Below are 12,411 nucleotides of genomic sequence, written 5' to 3'. Positions count from 1 at the left end.
TCTGATGCAGCTTCCTCCACAGCCATCAGTCAGCATCTATGAAGCACACATTGCATCCATCAGCGTCCCTCCTGAGAAGGTGACCTGACCCCATCCTCCTTTCTCAGGGAGAGGATGAGGCACCACACTTCCTTCATGGGTTAACTTTGTGTTCCTTTCAAGCGAGGGTTATACCCATTAGACAGAATGGGTTTGTTACACACGTACAGGCATACCTCATTTTAATGTGCTTTGCTTTACTGTGCATTCACAGGTATCGCATTGTTCTGTTTTTTTTTCTTTAATTGAACCCTGCATCACAAGTCTATTCATGCCATTTTTCTTTTTGTCACCTTTTGGTAACTCTCACAGTATTTCAAACTCTTTCATTCTTGTTATACTTTTACGGTGACCTATGATCAGTGATCTTTGATACTATTGTGAAACATTATGACTTGCTGAAGGCTCAGATGATGGTTAGCATTTTTTAGCGATAAAGTATTTTTAAATTAAGGTATGAACATTCTTTTTTTAGACATGGTGCTGCACACTTAATAGACTAAAGTACAGTGTAAGCATAACTTGTATATGCACTGGGAAACCAAAAACTTTGTGTGACTGACTTTATTGCAATATTGGCTTTATTGCAGTGGTCTGGAACCAAACCCACAGTATCTCCAAGGTCTGACTGTAACAGAAAATTCTTCATAACAGTGCAATTTTTCTCCATGTGTTCTTTTCATTCCCATTAATGATAATAAGACCAGTCCTCCCATATTATTAAACATGGTTTATATCCATTCTTCTTTATTTTGTAGGAAAACCTGGGTCTTTTCTCAGCAGACCCAACCTCCAGTATTTGGAAGACTTATGTTAACTACATTGATGATATGTTGGTAGATGGATTCTTTCTTGCCATTGAGTGCTCCCTCAAGTATCTCCTGGAAAATACTGGTATTTACTGGCTTATGGATGTGGTTTATTACTGGGAAGGTAACATTAATAGCATCTGTTGAGTTACAGTGAAGTGCAATTGAGTGCTCTGTGACTTTTCGCAAAGTGTAGTGAACATTTTGTGAATTATAACAAAGGCATTGCATTTCTAAATTGTCCAACGATAAAAGACGTCTCTCTCTTCAAAACTCAGATGATAAATCAGGCTTTAAGATAGTGAAGCCCATAGCAAAAGCAAAAATATAAAAGCCAATTCAGTCTAAATGAAGCTCCAGTGAGGAGGAGTGAGTAAGCTGGAGCAGCTCCACCTGGACTTGACTCATAGCAGTGGGAGGGGACATTCCCTGCCTTCAAGCTGAATGTACTGTATCTCTGTGGCCTTTTGAGAACACAGGGAGGTTGTAGTAGCCAGCTTACATGGAAGAATCAAGTTTTTCTATGTCAAAAAAGTCAGACAAGAAGCTGGGGGAGAGGTAGCTTTTAGAAGGAAAGGGAATGTCAAGGAGGCAATGGGCATTCTTTGAAGCTGTTAAAAGATAGCCAAGGGCTTTGAATTTATGGTCCATACACAGAGTCAAAGATTGTATAGTAAAGGCTAACCTTGGTTTGTAAGGGATGGGATGGAAAGGGCAGAAGAGTTCAGGAATCAAGTTGAGTTACACCTTTCGCATTCTGGTAGATTCTGAGGAGCTCAGCGAGGGTGAAGGATGAGGTGAGGATGAAGGTGAGATAAGAACTTAGTCCATTGAGCCCAACCCAAGGAAAGAAATCAGATACAGAGTTAAAATAGGTGGGCTGAGACCCATGTCCAGATATCCAGCCCATGCAAGAGGTTGACAGCGCAGAGAGGAGCAAGGCCAGCGCTGGGTGTAGCTCAGATGGGCAACACCCACCCTCACCCCCACCCCGTGGTCCTGGTAGGTGGAGTGACTGAGGTCAGAGGCAAGGTCTTTGCTTTCATGGTGCAGGGTGCTCCAAATTAAGGAGATACAGAAGCAGGAAATGGGCTCTGACATAGTCAACAAGGCAGGGAGGTCACCTTCTAGAACCTGGGGCATCAAACACAGGCACCAAGACTGGAAAACTGGTTCTTAGGGACCAGCGCCAACGGTGCTCATCTTAGTGAACTGACCAAACCTCCTCTGATACTGGAGGTTGGGGGTCCCGTCACTTAGCCCTCCTCTAGATTTAGGAAGATACCCCAGCCACACTTGAGTGCAGGCACTGCATAAGGGACTCACCCTAGGCCAGTGTCTATCCAGCCCTCCTGATCTGGGCTGTCCGATGTGTCACTTGTCCTCCTCTCATGAGGAGAAGAGCATGGGAGCAAGAGGATGGGGACAGGGGATGGTAGCCAAAGTCACCTTCCCTCCATGGAAACGGGGGGAAAGGGAACACATTTCCTTCACAAAATAGAATGGGCAGGAGCTGGACCTAGTGGCTGCCTGAGCAGAGGAGCTGTAGATAACATTAAAAGGTGCTGGTTACCAAGGCAAGGTGAAGGAGCCTGAAGAGAGTGGCCTCTAAGAGGAAAATCACCGTGACCCTTTGCCATAGCCCAGGTGGACAACTTTATTCCCCTGGTCCACCTTACCATTTCCACTTCTCGTGTTTGGTCAAACCAATACTATTCCCATGGCTTGGGCTGGCCTCCCAGCCATCTCTCAGAATCCACACCCTGCCTGGGTTAAATGCTACCCACTCTATCCGGAAGCACTCTTCCTCTTCTCAATTCTTAAAGCGATTTGCTTGTACCAGGGGCGTGGAACCACCAGGACCCTCCGACTTGTACAGTAATTATGTTGCCATTGCATCTAACATAGGGATTCGGTTCGTATGTCGGCACATAGGGCAAAATCTCATATAGTAACATGTTCTTGAAAGTCTTTTAAATCCTTTAAACTATATGCAACCCAACCTATTAAATTATAAATACCTAATGCCTGTAGGAATACAGAATATATCATGAGTACATATACAAAGCATAATTTTACTGATTTTTAAAAAAATTACTCTATAATAATAGTATAGGGCTTCCCTGATGGTGCAGTGGTTGAGAGTCCGCCTGCCGATGCGGGGGACGCGGGTTCGTGCCCCTGTCCAGGAGGATCCCACATGCCGCGGAGCGGCTGTGCCCGTGAGCCATGGCCGCTGAGCCTGCATGTCCGGAGCCTGCGCTCTGCAACGGAAGAGGCCACAGCAGTGAGAGGCCCGCGTACCACAAAAATAATAATAGTAATAATAATAGTATAATTACTGTGATATTGGTAAACTTGCACTTCCTTAAGTCAAATGTGCACTGGATGGGACACTCCTGAGTCCAGTAATGCAGATTTATCATCCTTACAGTTTTGAAGGCAAAGCCTTAGTCTTACATATCTTTGAGAGTCCCACAGTTTTTTAGTTAGGGAGAATGGCTAAGCAGTGGTAAGAAGGATGCCATCAATAATGTGGCTTAAAGGACATGGAAGTCTGTCCCCCGGGTTCTAGTCCAAAGCGAGCACTCCAGGTTAGTTGCAAGTTCCTTCCGTCCTGTGGTTCCACCGCTTTCTAGGGCCTGGTCTTCATTTCCATGGTTGAGCCGGGTCACTGTTGCATGCTGGCCCCAGCCTGTGGGAGGGCAAAGAGAGCACAGAGGAGGCCCTCTGCTGCCTCGTGGACCGCAGCCCAGAAGTGGCACCTCTTCCCACATACCACTGGTGAGGGAATCACATTGCCCTACCTAACTGCAAGCCTGCCCACTTATACCTCTATTTCCAGGGAAGAAAGGATAATGGATTTCCATGAGTAGTCTCCACTGCCCGTGATGTCCAGCATGCAGCAGTCTCCTAAATACTTTTACAATCAAAAAAATGTATGAAAATAAGTGGTTATTAATAAGAGTCTAAGCATTTATCTTGTACTTGGGACATCTTGTTCCATATTATATTTTGATTTAAATTTAGCAAGACAAGTTAGTCTAGCAAGTAATCAGGGTTTGTTAATCATTTATACTGTTTTTAAAAATCTTATCACTGCAGGACTACAGAATTAAAATAAGTTCTGTTTTTACAGAAAAGGAGCAGAAGGGATAGGATTGTGACTTTTTTTTTCACGCCTACACGACGTTGGACAAGCACACCCTTGTTCCCCTAGTGGCTGCCAGTGGGGAATGGCCTGGTTTGTGCACAGGAAGAAATCAGCTGCTTCCGAGAAACTGGCTTTGCAAAATCAACCTCTTCTCAATCAGAGGCTGTACTGCCTCCCAGGAGATGTTTGGGAATGCGGAAGGGGACTGGCTTGGGTTGATCAGTCACTAGGACGTGCTCTCTGAGGACAAGGAGAGTAAATGTCCTGCAATGCCCAAGATAGCCCTGCACAAGAATTAGCCTGTTCCAAATGTCAGTGGTTCCCCTGTCAATAAACACTGCAGGACTGCCACCCTCACCTTTTCCGGGGTGTTAACAAATTTTACATTTCCATTTTCTTATACCCAAACAGCTCATCTAAAGGAAAGAAATGCTCTGAGTGCTTTTAAAACAGTATTGCATTTTGCCTACGTTACCCATTCTCTGTTTTCTTTGTTTTTCAGAATGTAAGGCAGGACTCACCCCGATATTTGAAGCACAACTGAGCTTAGCCATCCCAGAATTGGTTTTCTGTCCGTCTCTGGAGCCTGGAGTGAAGGGTGGCTTCTACGACATTGTTGAGGGTCTCATCACCAGCATTTTTAGGATATCGTCCTTGGTTCCACGGCTTTCCCCTCAAAACGGCTCTCCCCATTATCAGGTACTGGATCTGCAAGCATCCTGCCCTCCCATCAGATCTGGAGCCCCCTGTGAAGTGCTGGTGTCACCCGCCTGGTTTTGTCTTGCTCCCCTAGGTTGACTTGGAGGCCATGCCTGATCTGGCAGGCATGCGGGGCGAGCTGATGGGGCGGGTGCAGGGCATGATGACCCTCTGCCGCGGCTATCGGAGCACCCTCAGCCAGTATTCCTACCTCTACGTGGAGGACCGGAAGGAGGCTCTGGGTCAGTTTCTGCTATATGGGCACATGCTCACAGCAGAGGAGATGGAAGCCCATGCTGAGGACGGCATTCCAGAGAACCCGCCCCTGCTCCATCAGTTCAAAGCGCAGATTGACTGCTACGAAAAGCTCCATGAAGACGTGAGCAGGCTGGAGCCCATCCAGGTGTTTGACAGCTGGATGAAGATTGATGCGCGGCCCTTTAAAACGTCTCTGCTGAATATAATTAAGAAGTGGAGCCTCACGTTCAAACAGCACCTTGTGGACTACGTCACTCACAGGTAACACGGTCCTGCTAGCTTCCCGGGCTGTCAGGAACACCATGTATTTAATCTTCTTCACATTTTTCTCCATGGGTTCTTGGTTAAATTAAAAATTAAAACAGCGGGTTGGAGGTTCCAGGCTTTTGGACACCAGCAGTAACGTTAGTCCTGCCCTCTCATTTGTTCATCAGACCTGGCCTCTTTCTGTTTCGTTTTCCATTTGGTGCCCAGTGTGCGGAAGGCACTCAGTAAGTGGTAAATAATGTTAGAGACAATAATAGCAGATCTAACCTCCCTTCACAGCTCTGACTGTGAAATCTCTTTAAGCCTGAGAAGCAGAGGGGGTCTAATGGGCCTCTTAGATTTTATTTCTCCCACTTACTCCTTGTCTCAGATTATCCAGCTGTGAAGCACGGAAGCCCCTAAATCTACACACCCCTGATGCCTGCCAGTGCCACTCTAGCTGTGTGACAGATTGGATATGAAACTCTGTCTGTTCCACCATAGACCTAGACCACCCAGCCCAGCACCAGGCTCTCTAAGCCAGAGCACCAACCTCTAGATAAATAATCAAGTTGGTTAATAGTCTCTCTGTTACTTCACCTTAGCCTTGTCCTCACAGGTCTGCCACAGGCAGAATCTCAGCTCCCAGCCCCTCCCCACAGAATCCTATGGAGTGCCATGGTCCCTCTGTTCAGTGATGGGCCTTTGGTGTATTAGCTGATGCTGCAGGGGAGCCCTCTCCAGAGTTTGGTGCTGGTCTTGCTTGCTGCTCAGTGATGTGGAAGGGAGACAGCCAAGTCGAGAATGCATCTATCTACAAACAAATTCTGAGAGACTTTGCAAGGGTGATGGTTCTCCACTCTAGAAAAGCCTCAGAAAATCATTTTGGGATGTTTCAAACAGGGCTTTCCAAGTGTTGTTTAAGAAGCAGCAGCCAGTTTCCCACACTTGAGAGTCAAGGAAGGGAAGCAATGGTGGCAGTTGGGGAGGTGGCAGTGTTGCCCCTGAATGGAGTACAGTTGAGGGGACAGCTCTGTGCTCTGTGGTCCCTCTCCATTAGCAGGTCTGGTGACCCAAGGACATGGGGACATGTTTCAGATGCAGATTTTATTATTATTTAGGTATGGCAAGGCCACAAGATCGGGAGATGACTGCTATTGAAAAGATAGTCTGTTAGATCCCAAGAGGAGGGGGGCACAGCACACCATGCAGGGCCAAATGGGGGGCACCAGTGTTAATCAGGAAGCAGAGGGAGTGAGGGGAAACATGGGCAAGAGCTTTTATTACGGCTTCCATGGAGAAGAATGGGCAAGACATTCTTCTCCAGGTTTAGGAACAGGTTTAGGATTGTCTAGTTTTTTAAATAATTTTAACAGGCTCTGGGATGTAGGGGCTGTCTTTTGTTGTCTGGTACCTGGCTGTGGGATTATAGGGCAGGTGAACTGTGGCCTGGAGAATGAGAGCCAGATGGAGGAGGTGGTTGGGGATATGGACTTTGGATTGATTGGCTTGCATTTGAAAGGCACAGTCAAAAGCAGGTTGTTCACTATCTCTAGGAACTGGCTAACCCTGGGAGGGTCAGTCCCTCCAGGGCCTACAAGGCCCCAAATGTCAGAGCATCCAAAACACAGGGTTGATACAGGGCATAGTTATAGCAACTTCCATGTGTCCCTACCAGGTGAGACTTCACAGGATGTAACAGTTGTTTTAACAGGAAAACACATGATAGAGCACTGAGAAGGCCTGAGTCCTCCTTGAACCCGTTTCCTTGTCTCTGAAAGAAGACAGTTTGACTGGATTCCTGTAAGATGCCTTCCAGTTTTAATAGTTGGTGATCCATAAACTGACTACTTTGCTACACTTTGGAAGAATGTCTCATTGTGTTCTCAAAGATTAGATTAAAAAAAAGAAATAATAAGAACAATAAAAAACATTTATTATTGAGTGTCTACTTTGTACCTTGTAATTCTGTGATTTCCACCTTCTCTTAGTAGGTGTCAGGATTAATCCCACCTTGCCTTACATAAGTACTTTATTTACTGACAGAAATCCAATCCTTCATTATCATCTGTCTTATTCAGCTTGGACTGCTATGATATTGTGATTTGTAATAAGACATACATATTGGATTGACCAAAAAGTTCATTCGGGTTTTTCCATAAGATGCATGGGAAAACCCGAATGAACTTTTTGGCCAACCCAATATTTGGTCTTCGTCCCTGTTTCTGGCAAAAGCTCCTATAACTCTTGTATTTCCTAAGTGGTGAGAGCCATAAAGGTATCTTTTGTTCTGTTAATGGTAACTTTTGGACCTCACCTATGGATGGGAGGTGGTTGTCAGAACAACCAACCATGTGATTAGAGGTTGAAACTTTTAGTCTTATTCCCCAGAACTCCAGGGAGGAGAGAGGGGCTGAGGATTGAATCAGTCTCCAATGGCTGATGGTATAATCAATCATACCTGTGTAATAAAGTCTCCATAAAACCCAATAAGATAGGGTTTCAAGAGCTCCCAGTTTGTGAATGTGTGGAGATTCGGAGGAGTGGTGCATTCAGAGAGGGTATAGAAGCTCCACATCCTTTCCCATACCTTGCCCTGTGCATCTCTTCCATCTGGCTGCTCCTGAGTTATATCCTTTTATAATAAACCAGTAATCTAATGAGTAAACAGGTTCTCTGAGTTCTGTGAGCCACTCCAGCAAACTAATCAAATGCAAGGAGGAGGTCATTGGAACTTCTGTCCTATAGCTGGTCAGTCAGAGGCAAGGTGACAACCTGGACTAGTGTTTGGGTCTGAAGGGGGTGAGGCAGTCTTGTAGGACTGAGCCCTTAACCTATGGAATCTCCAGGTAAATAGTGTCAGAATTGAGTCAAGTTGTAGGACAGGCAGTTGGTGTTGGAGAATTGCTTGGTGGTGTGGGGTGCCCCCCTACCCACCCATAGGCATTGGAATTGGTATTAGGATCCTTGTAGCTGCCATAACAAAATACCACTGACTGAGTGACCTGAACAACACAAATTTATTTCTCACAATTCAAGAGGCTAAGAGGTCTAAGATCAAGATGCCAGTCAATTTGATTCCTGGTGAGAGCTCTCATCCTAGCTTGCAGACAGCCATCTTCTCACTGTGTCCTCACATGGCCTTTACTCAGTTCCTGTGCACAGATAGAAAAAGAGAGATCTCCCTCTTCCTTTTCTTATAAGGCCACTAATCCCTCATGGGGGCCCCACCCTGATGACCTCATCTAACCATAATTACCTCCCCAAAGGCCTCAGCTCCAAATACCATCACAAATGGGGAGTTGGGGCTTCAACATACGAATTTGTGGGAGACACAGACATTTAGTCCATAGCATCATCTTAATTCTCATCCCCATTCAGCTGCTTATGCCCTGATCTTACTCAGTCCCACCCTTGCCCTTGCAAAGCCCTCCCCTGTGCTCTTCCCCTGGACCTCAGGATCTTGCATCAGCAAAGTCCACTGTCACTTTGTCTTCTCTCATCCTTTTTTTGCTCTAACTGAAGCCCAGCTCTCTCCCAAGGATACTGCTTTCCTGCAGCCCTCCCAAGTAGGGCTGATTTTTCTCCTATATCCTTCTTACCACTGGGCCTAGAGGTAGATGGGCCTAGATTTTTCTCCTATATCCTTCTTACCACTGGGCCTAGAGGTAGATGAGATTGTAGCTTCATTGCAGCTTCCAAACCATTCCACCTGGTCCTCCCTCAAAATCTCTGGCTCCACTGGAGTGAATTCTATCAGACAGTAAAACCTGCCACTTGTCCCACAGTCACCTGCCAAGCCCTTAGCCATTCCTCCCCTTCGTTGCAGGTCATGTCATCTGGCTCAGTCTCCCTTTCCCATCCTTCTGCTGATAATCATCCTCAGTGACTCAGCGTCCACATGGAGCCTTCATTATACCTGCCTCTCATTTTCTTGACCTCTCCCTCCATTGCCATTTCCTTCCGCCGTACCTCTGCTATCTAATTCTGTGTTGTGCCCTCAGTGGCATGGAAGGAAAGATGAGCAAGTACTTGCTTCCCCTTCAAAATCTCAGGTTAAAGCATTCCATTCTCTGACCACCACTTGGTATCTTTCCATTTCACTTACTTGGCAACGGTGCCATGCAAAGTTCTTCAGACTCATCAGGATTTCCAATCCATTGGTCGCGATGCTTTATCGGGATAGCTCAGTGTTTATCACCCTTGCTCCCCATTCCCGTTCCCACCTCATAAAACCCTGACTGTTTAAACTCAGTGCTCCACGCCTGCACCTGAGCAATTCATCCTTGATGAAGGAAAAACAAACCAGTCTTCTGACCAATCTCATATTAAATTTATGAACATAAATTCTTTTATGAACATTTTCATAGATTCTTCCCAACTCCCATAGACTCTTCTTTTCCTCTCTCCTTAAACCTCAAATATCCTCTCTGCCTTTATAGCCTTGCCTCTCATTTCACTGAAAAATTAGAACCAATCACAAGAGAGCTAACTCACCTTTCACCAACAAATCTACCAACCTACCTGCATTTGAAGCCATACATTCAACTACCTTTCCTGTTACAGTGAATAAGCTGATTTTCTAAGTCCAGCCTCTTTCTTCTCATCTACTCGAGAACTTACTTCCTTAAATATTCCCTATCAACAACACCATCTATTTTCATACATTTTCCACAGCATGCAAATATATTGTCACATCTGGCATCTTAAAAAAAAAGAAAGGAACACGGTCCCAGGAGTCCTTCCAGCTACAGCATCATTTCTGTGTGCCCTCCTTCATAGCAAAATTCCTCAAAAGTTGTGTCTATACTTGATCCCTTTACTACTTCATCTTCCATTCTGTCTCTACAAGAAATTTTATTATATAATGTAGCATAGGGGCTTCCCTGGTGGCGCAGTGGTTAAGAATCCACCTGCCAACACAGGGGACATGGGTTCGAGCCCTGGTCCCGGAAAATCCCTCGTGCCGTGGAACAACTAAGCCCGTGCGCCACAACTACTGAGCCTGCGCTCTAGAGCTCACGAGCCACAACTACTGAAGCCTGCGTGCCTAGAGCCAGTGCTCCGCAGCAAGAGAAGCCACCACAATGAGAGACCCGCACACCGCAACAAAGAGTAGCCCTGCTCACCACAACTAGAGAAAACCCGCCCACAGCAATGAAGACCCAATGCAGCCAACAATAAATAAAATAAAATAAATTAAGAAAAAAGAAAATTTTTAAATGTAGCATACATATGATTTAGAGAAAAATATTAAAACGAATACTCTCATTTACTTTATCCAGCGAAGAAACAGAACATTAGCTACATTTTAAAATTCCCTTATGTACTCTTCCCTGATTAAATCCCTCTTCCTCCCTACCAGATGTCACCCCTGCCCTAAATGTGAAATAATCCTTCCCATACTTTTCTTCATGGCTTAGTGTATACATATATATATATATATATATATATATATATATATATATATATATACACACACACAGACACACACACACACACACACACACACACAGATATACATATATTGAGATTTCCATTTTAAAGCTATAAAAATGAAACAGTGTTGCATACTATATATCCCTCTGTCCTGTTTCTTTTATTCAGCATTATATTTGAGACCCATCCACGCTGAGAATACAGCAGTAGTTCATTCATTTCCACTGCTGTAGGGTATCCCACCATCTGAATATGCCACAATCTATCTATCCATTCTGTGGTTAATATGGTTGTTTCAGATGGTTTCACTAATATCAGCAAGGTTGCTATGCATTCTCTTATACAGCTATCACGGTATCCATGAGCAAACATGGCTCTAGGGTGTATAGCTAGGAGTGGAATTGCTGGGTCAGTGCAGGTAATGACAACTCTTGCCAAGGTGGATCGGCCATTTGTGAAGATTCCAGTAGCCCCACGTCCCCAACACCTCTTGCTGCTGACAAACTATTTACTGCTGGCCATTCTGCTGGGAGCTTAGTGGTATCTCGCTGTGATAGACATTTTACATTACTCTATGAATAAAGTGGCTCATCTTTTTGTGTTTTTGGATGAGTCATTATGCTTCCTATTCTGTGCTTCTTCATAGCTCTTGCCCATTTTTTGTTGGACTTTATCTTCTCCCTTTTTATACTTAGAAGTGATTTATATATTGTATATCTAATCCTTTGCTGATGGTACGTATTACAGATTTAGTCTCCCGTTTTGTGGCCCATCTTCCCACTCCATTTATGGTACATTTTGATGACAAGTTCATTTTTATGTAGCCAAATGTGTCCATCTTTCCCTTGTGTTGTCTTCTTTTCTCTTGTTAAATAAATCCTTTCTTGTCCTGAGATCCTGGTGATACTCTCCTACATCCTCTCCTACAAGTTTTATCTTTTGCGTTAAATAGCTCTTTGTCGGTCACTGCATTAATATGATGCAGTCCTAATTACTATAGCTCTGTAATAAATCTTGATATCTGGCAGAGCGAGTCCCTACCTTGTTCACTTTCATTAAGAATGTCTCAGTCATTCTCGGCCCTTCCTTACTATTTTACATACATTTTAAAATCAGTTTGTAGAAGAAAAAATCCGTTGGGATTTTGATTATACTTGCAGTGACTATAGATCAATTTGAGGAGAATTGTCATCTTTGTAGTAATAGGTATTCCTAAGAACATGTTATCTCTCCATTTATCTTCCTTAATATCCTTCAATGAAATTTTGTAATCGTTTCCTTTAAAATGATTTTCACGTCTTTCTTAAGATTTATTCCTTAATATTTTATTTTTTGTTTCCTAGTGTAAATGATATTTTAAAATCATATTTTCCACGGAAATGAATTGACATTTGTATGTCGATTTTGTATCAAGCAACTCTACTAAATAAGTTGTTAATTCATCTGTGTACTCTCTGGGGTTTGCTATGTGCATAGTCATCATCTACAAATTTATGATAATTTTATTTCTTCCTCCTCAGTCTTTTTTTTTAAATGCGTTTTATCGCTATTTCTTATCTGACCACACTGACTAGGACTGTCAGTATAACATGGAATAAAGTGGTGATGGTAAGTATCCTTGTCTTGTCCCCGATCTTAAAGGGGATACTTTCAACATTTCATTACTTAGTATAATACTCTGTGAGTTTTTTATGGCATCTCTTTATCTGATTAAAGAAGTTCTCTTCTAGTCCTAATTTGTTAAGAGGATTTAGCGAAAATGGATAT

General features: G+C 44.0%; 1 protein-coding gene across 1 annotated transcript in view; it reads left to right on the top strand.

Moving 5' to 3' along the window:
* The window catches only part of DNAH9 (dynein axonemal heavy chain 9), a 304,275-nt gene that overhangs the window by 54,394 nt on the left and 237,470 nt on the right, over positions 1-12,411 (top strand). Inside the window, exons 15-17 of the mRNA XM_032616402.1 lie at positions 798-933; positions 4,505-4,701; positions 4,796-5,220. Coding sequence (XP_032472293.1) covers positions 798-933; positions 4,505-4,701; positions 4,796-5,220 — 758 coding nt within the window. The remainder of the gene's footprint in view (positions 1-797; positions 934-4,504; positions 4,702-4,795; positions 5,221-12,411) is intronic.

This window comes from Phocoena sinus, chromosome 20 (assembly GCF_008692025.1).
Source record: "Phocoena sinus isolate mPhoSin1 chromosome 20, mPhoSin1.pri, whole genome shotgun sequence".
NCBI lineage: Eukaryota > Metazoa > Chordata > Mammalia > Artiodactyla > Phocoenidae > Phocoena > Phocoena sinus.
The sequence above is the reverse complement of the archived record's forward strand: the minus strand, read 5'-3'. Positions and strand labels throughout refer to the sequence as shown.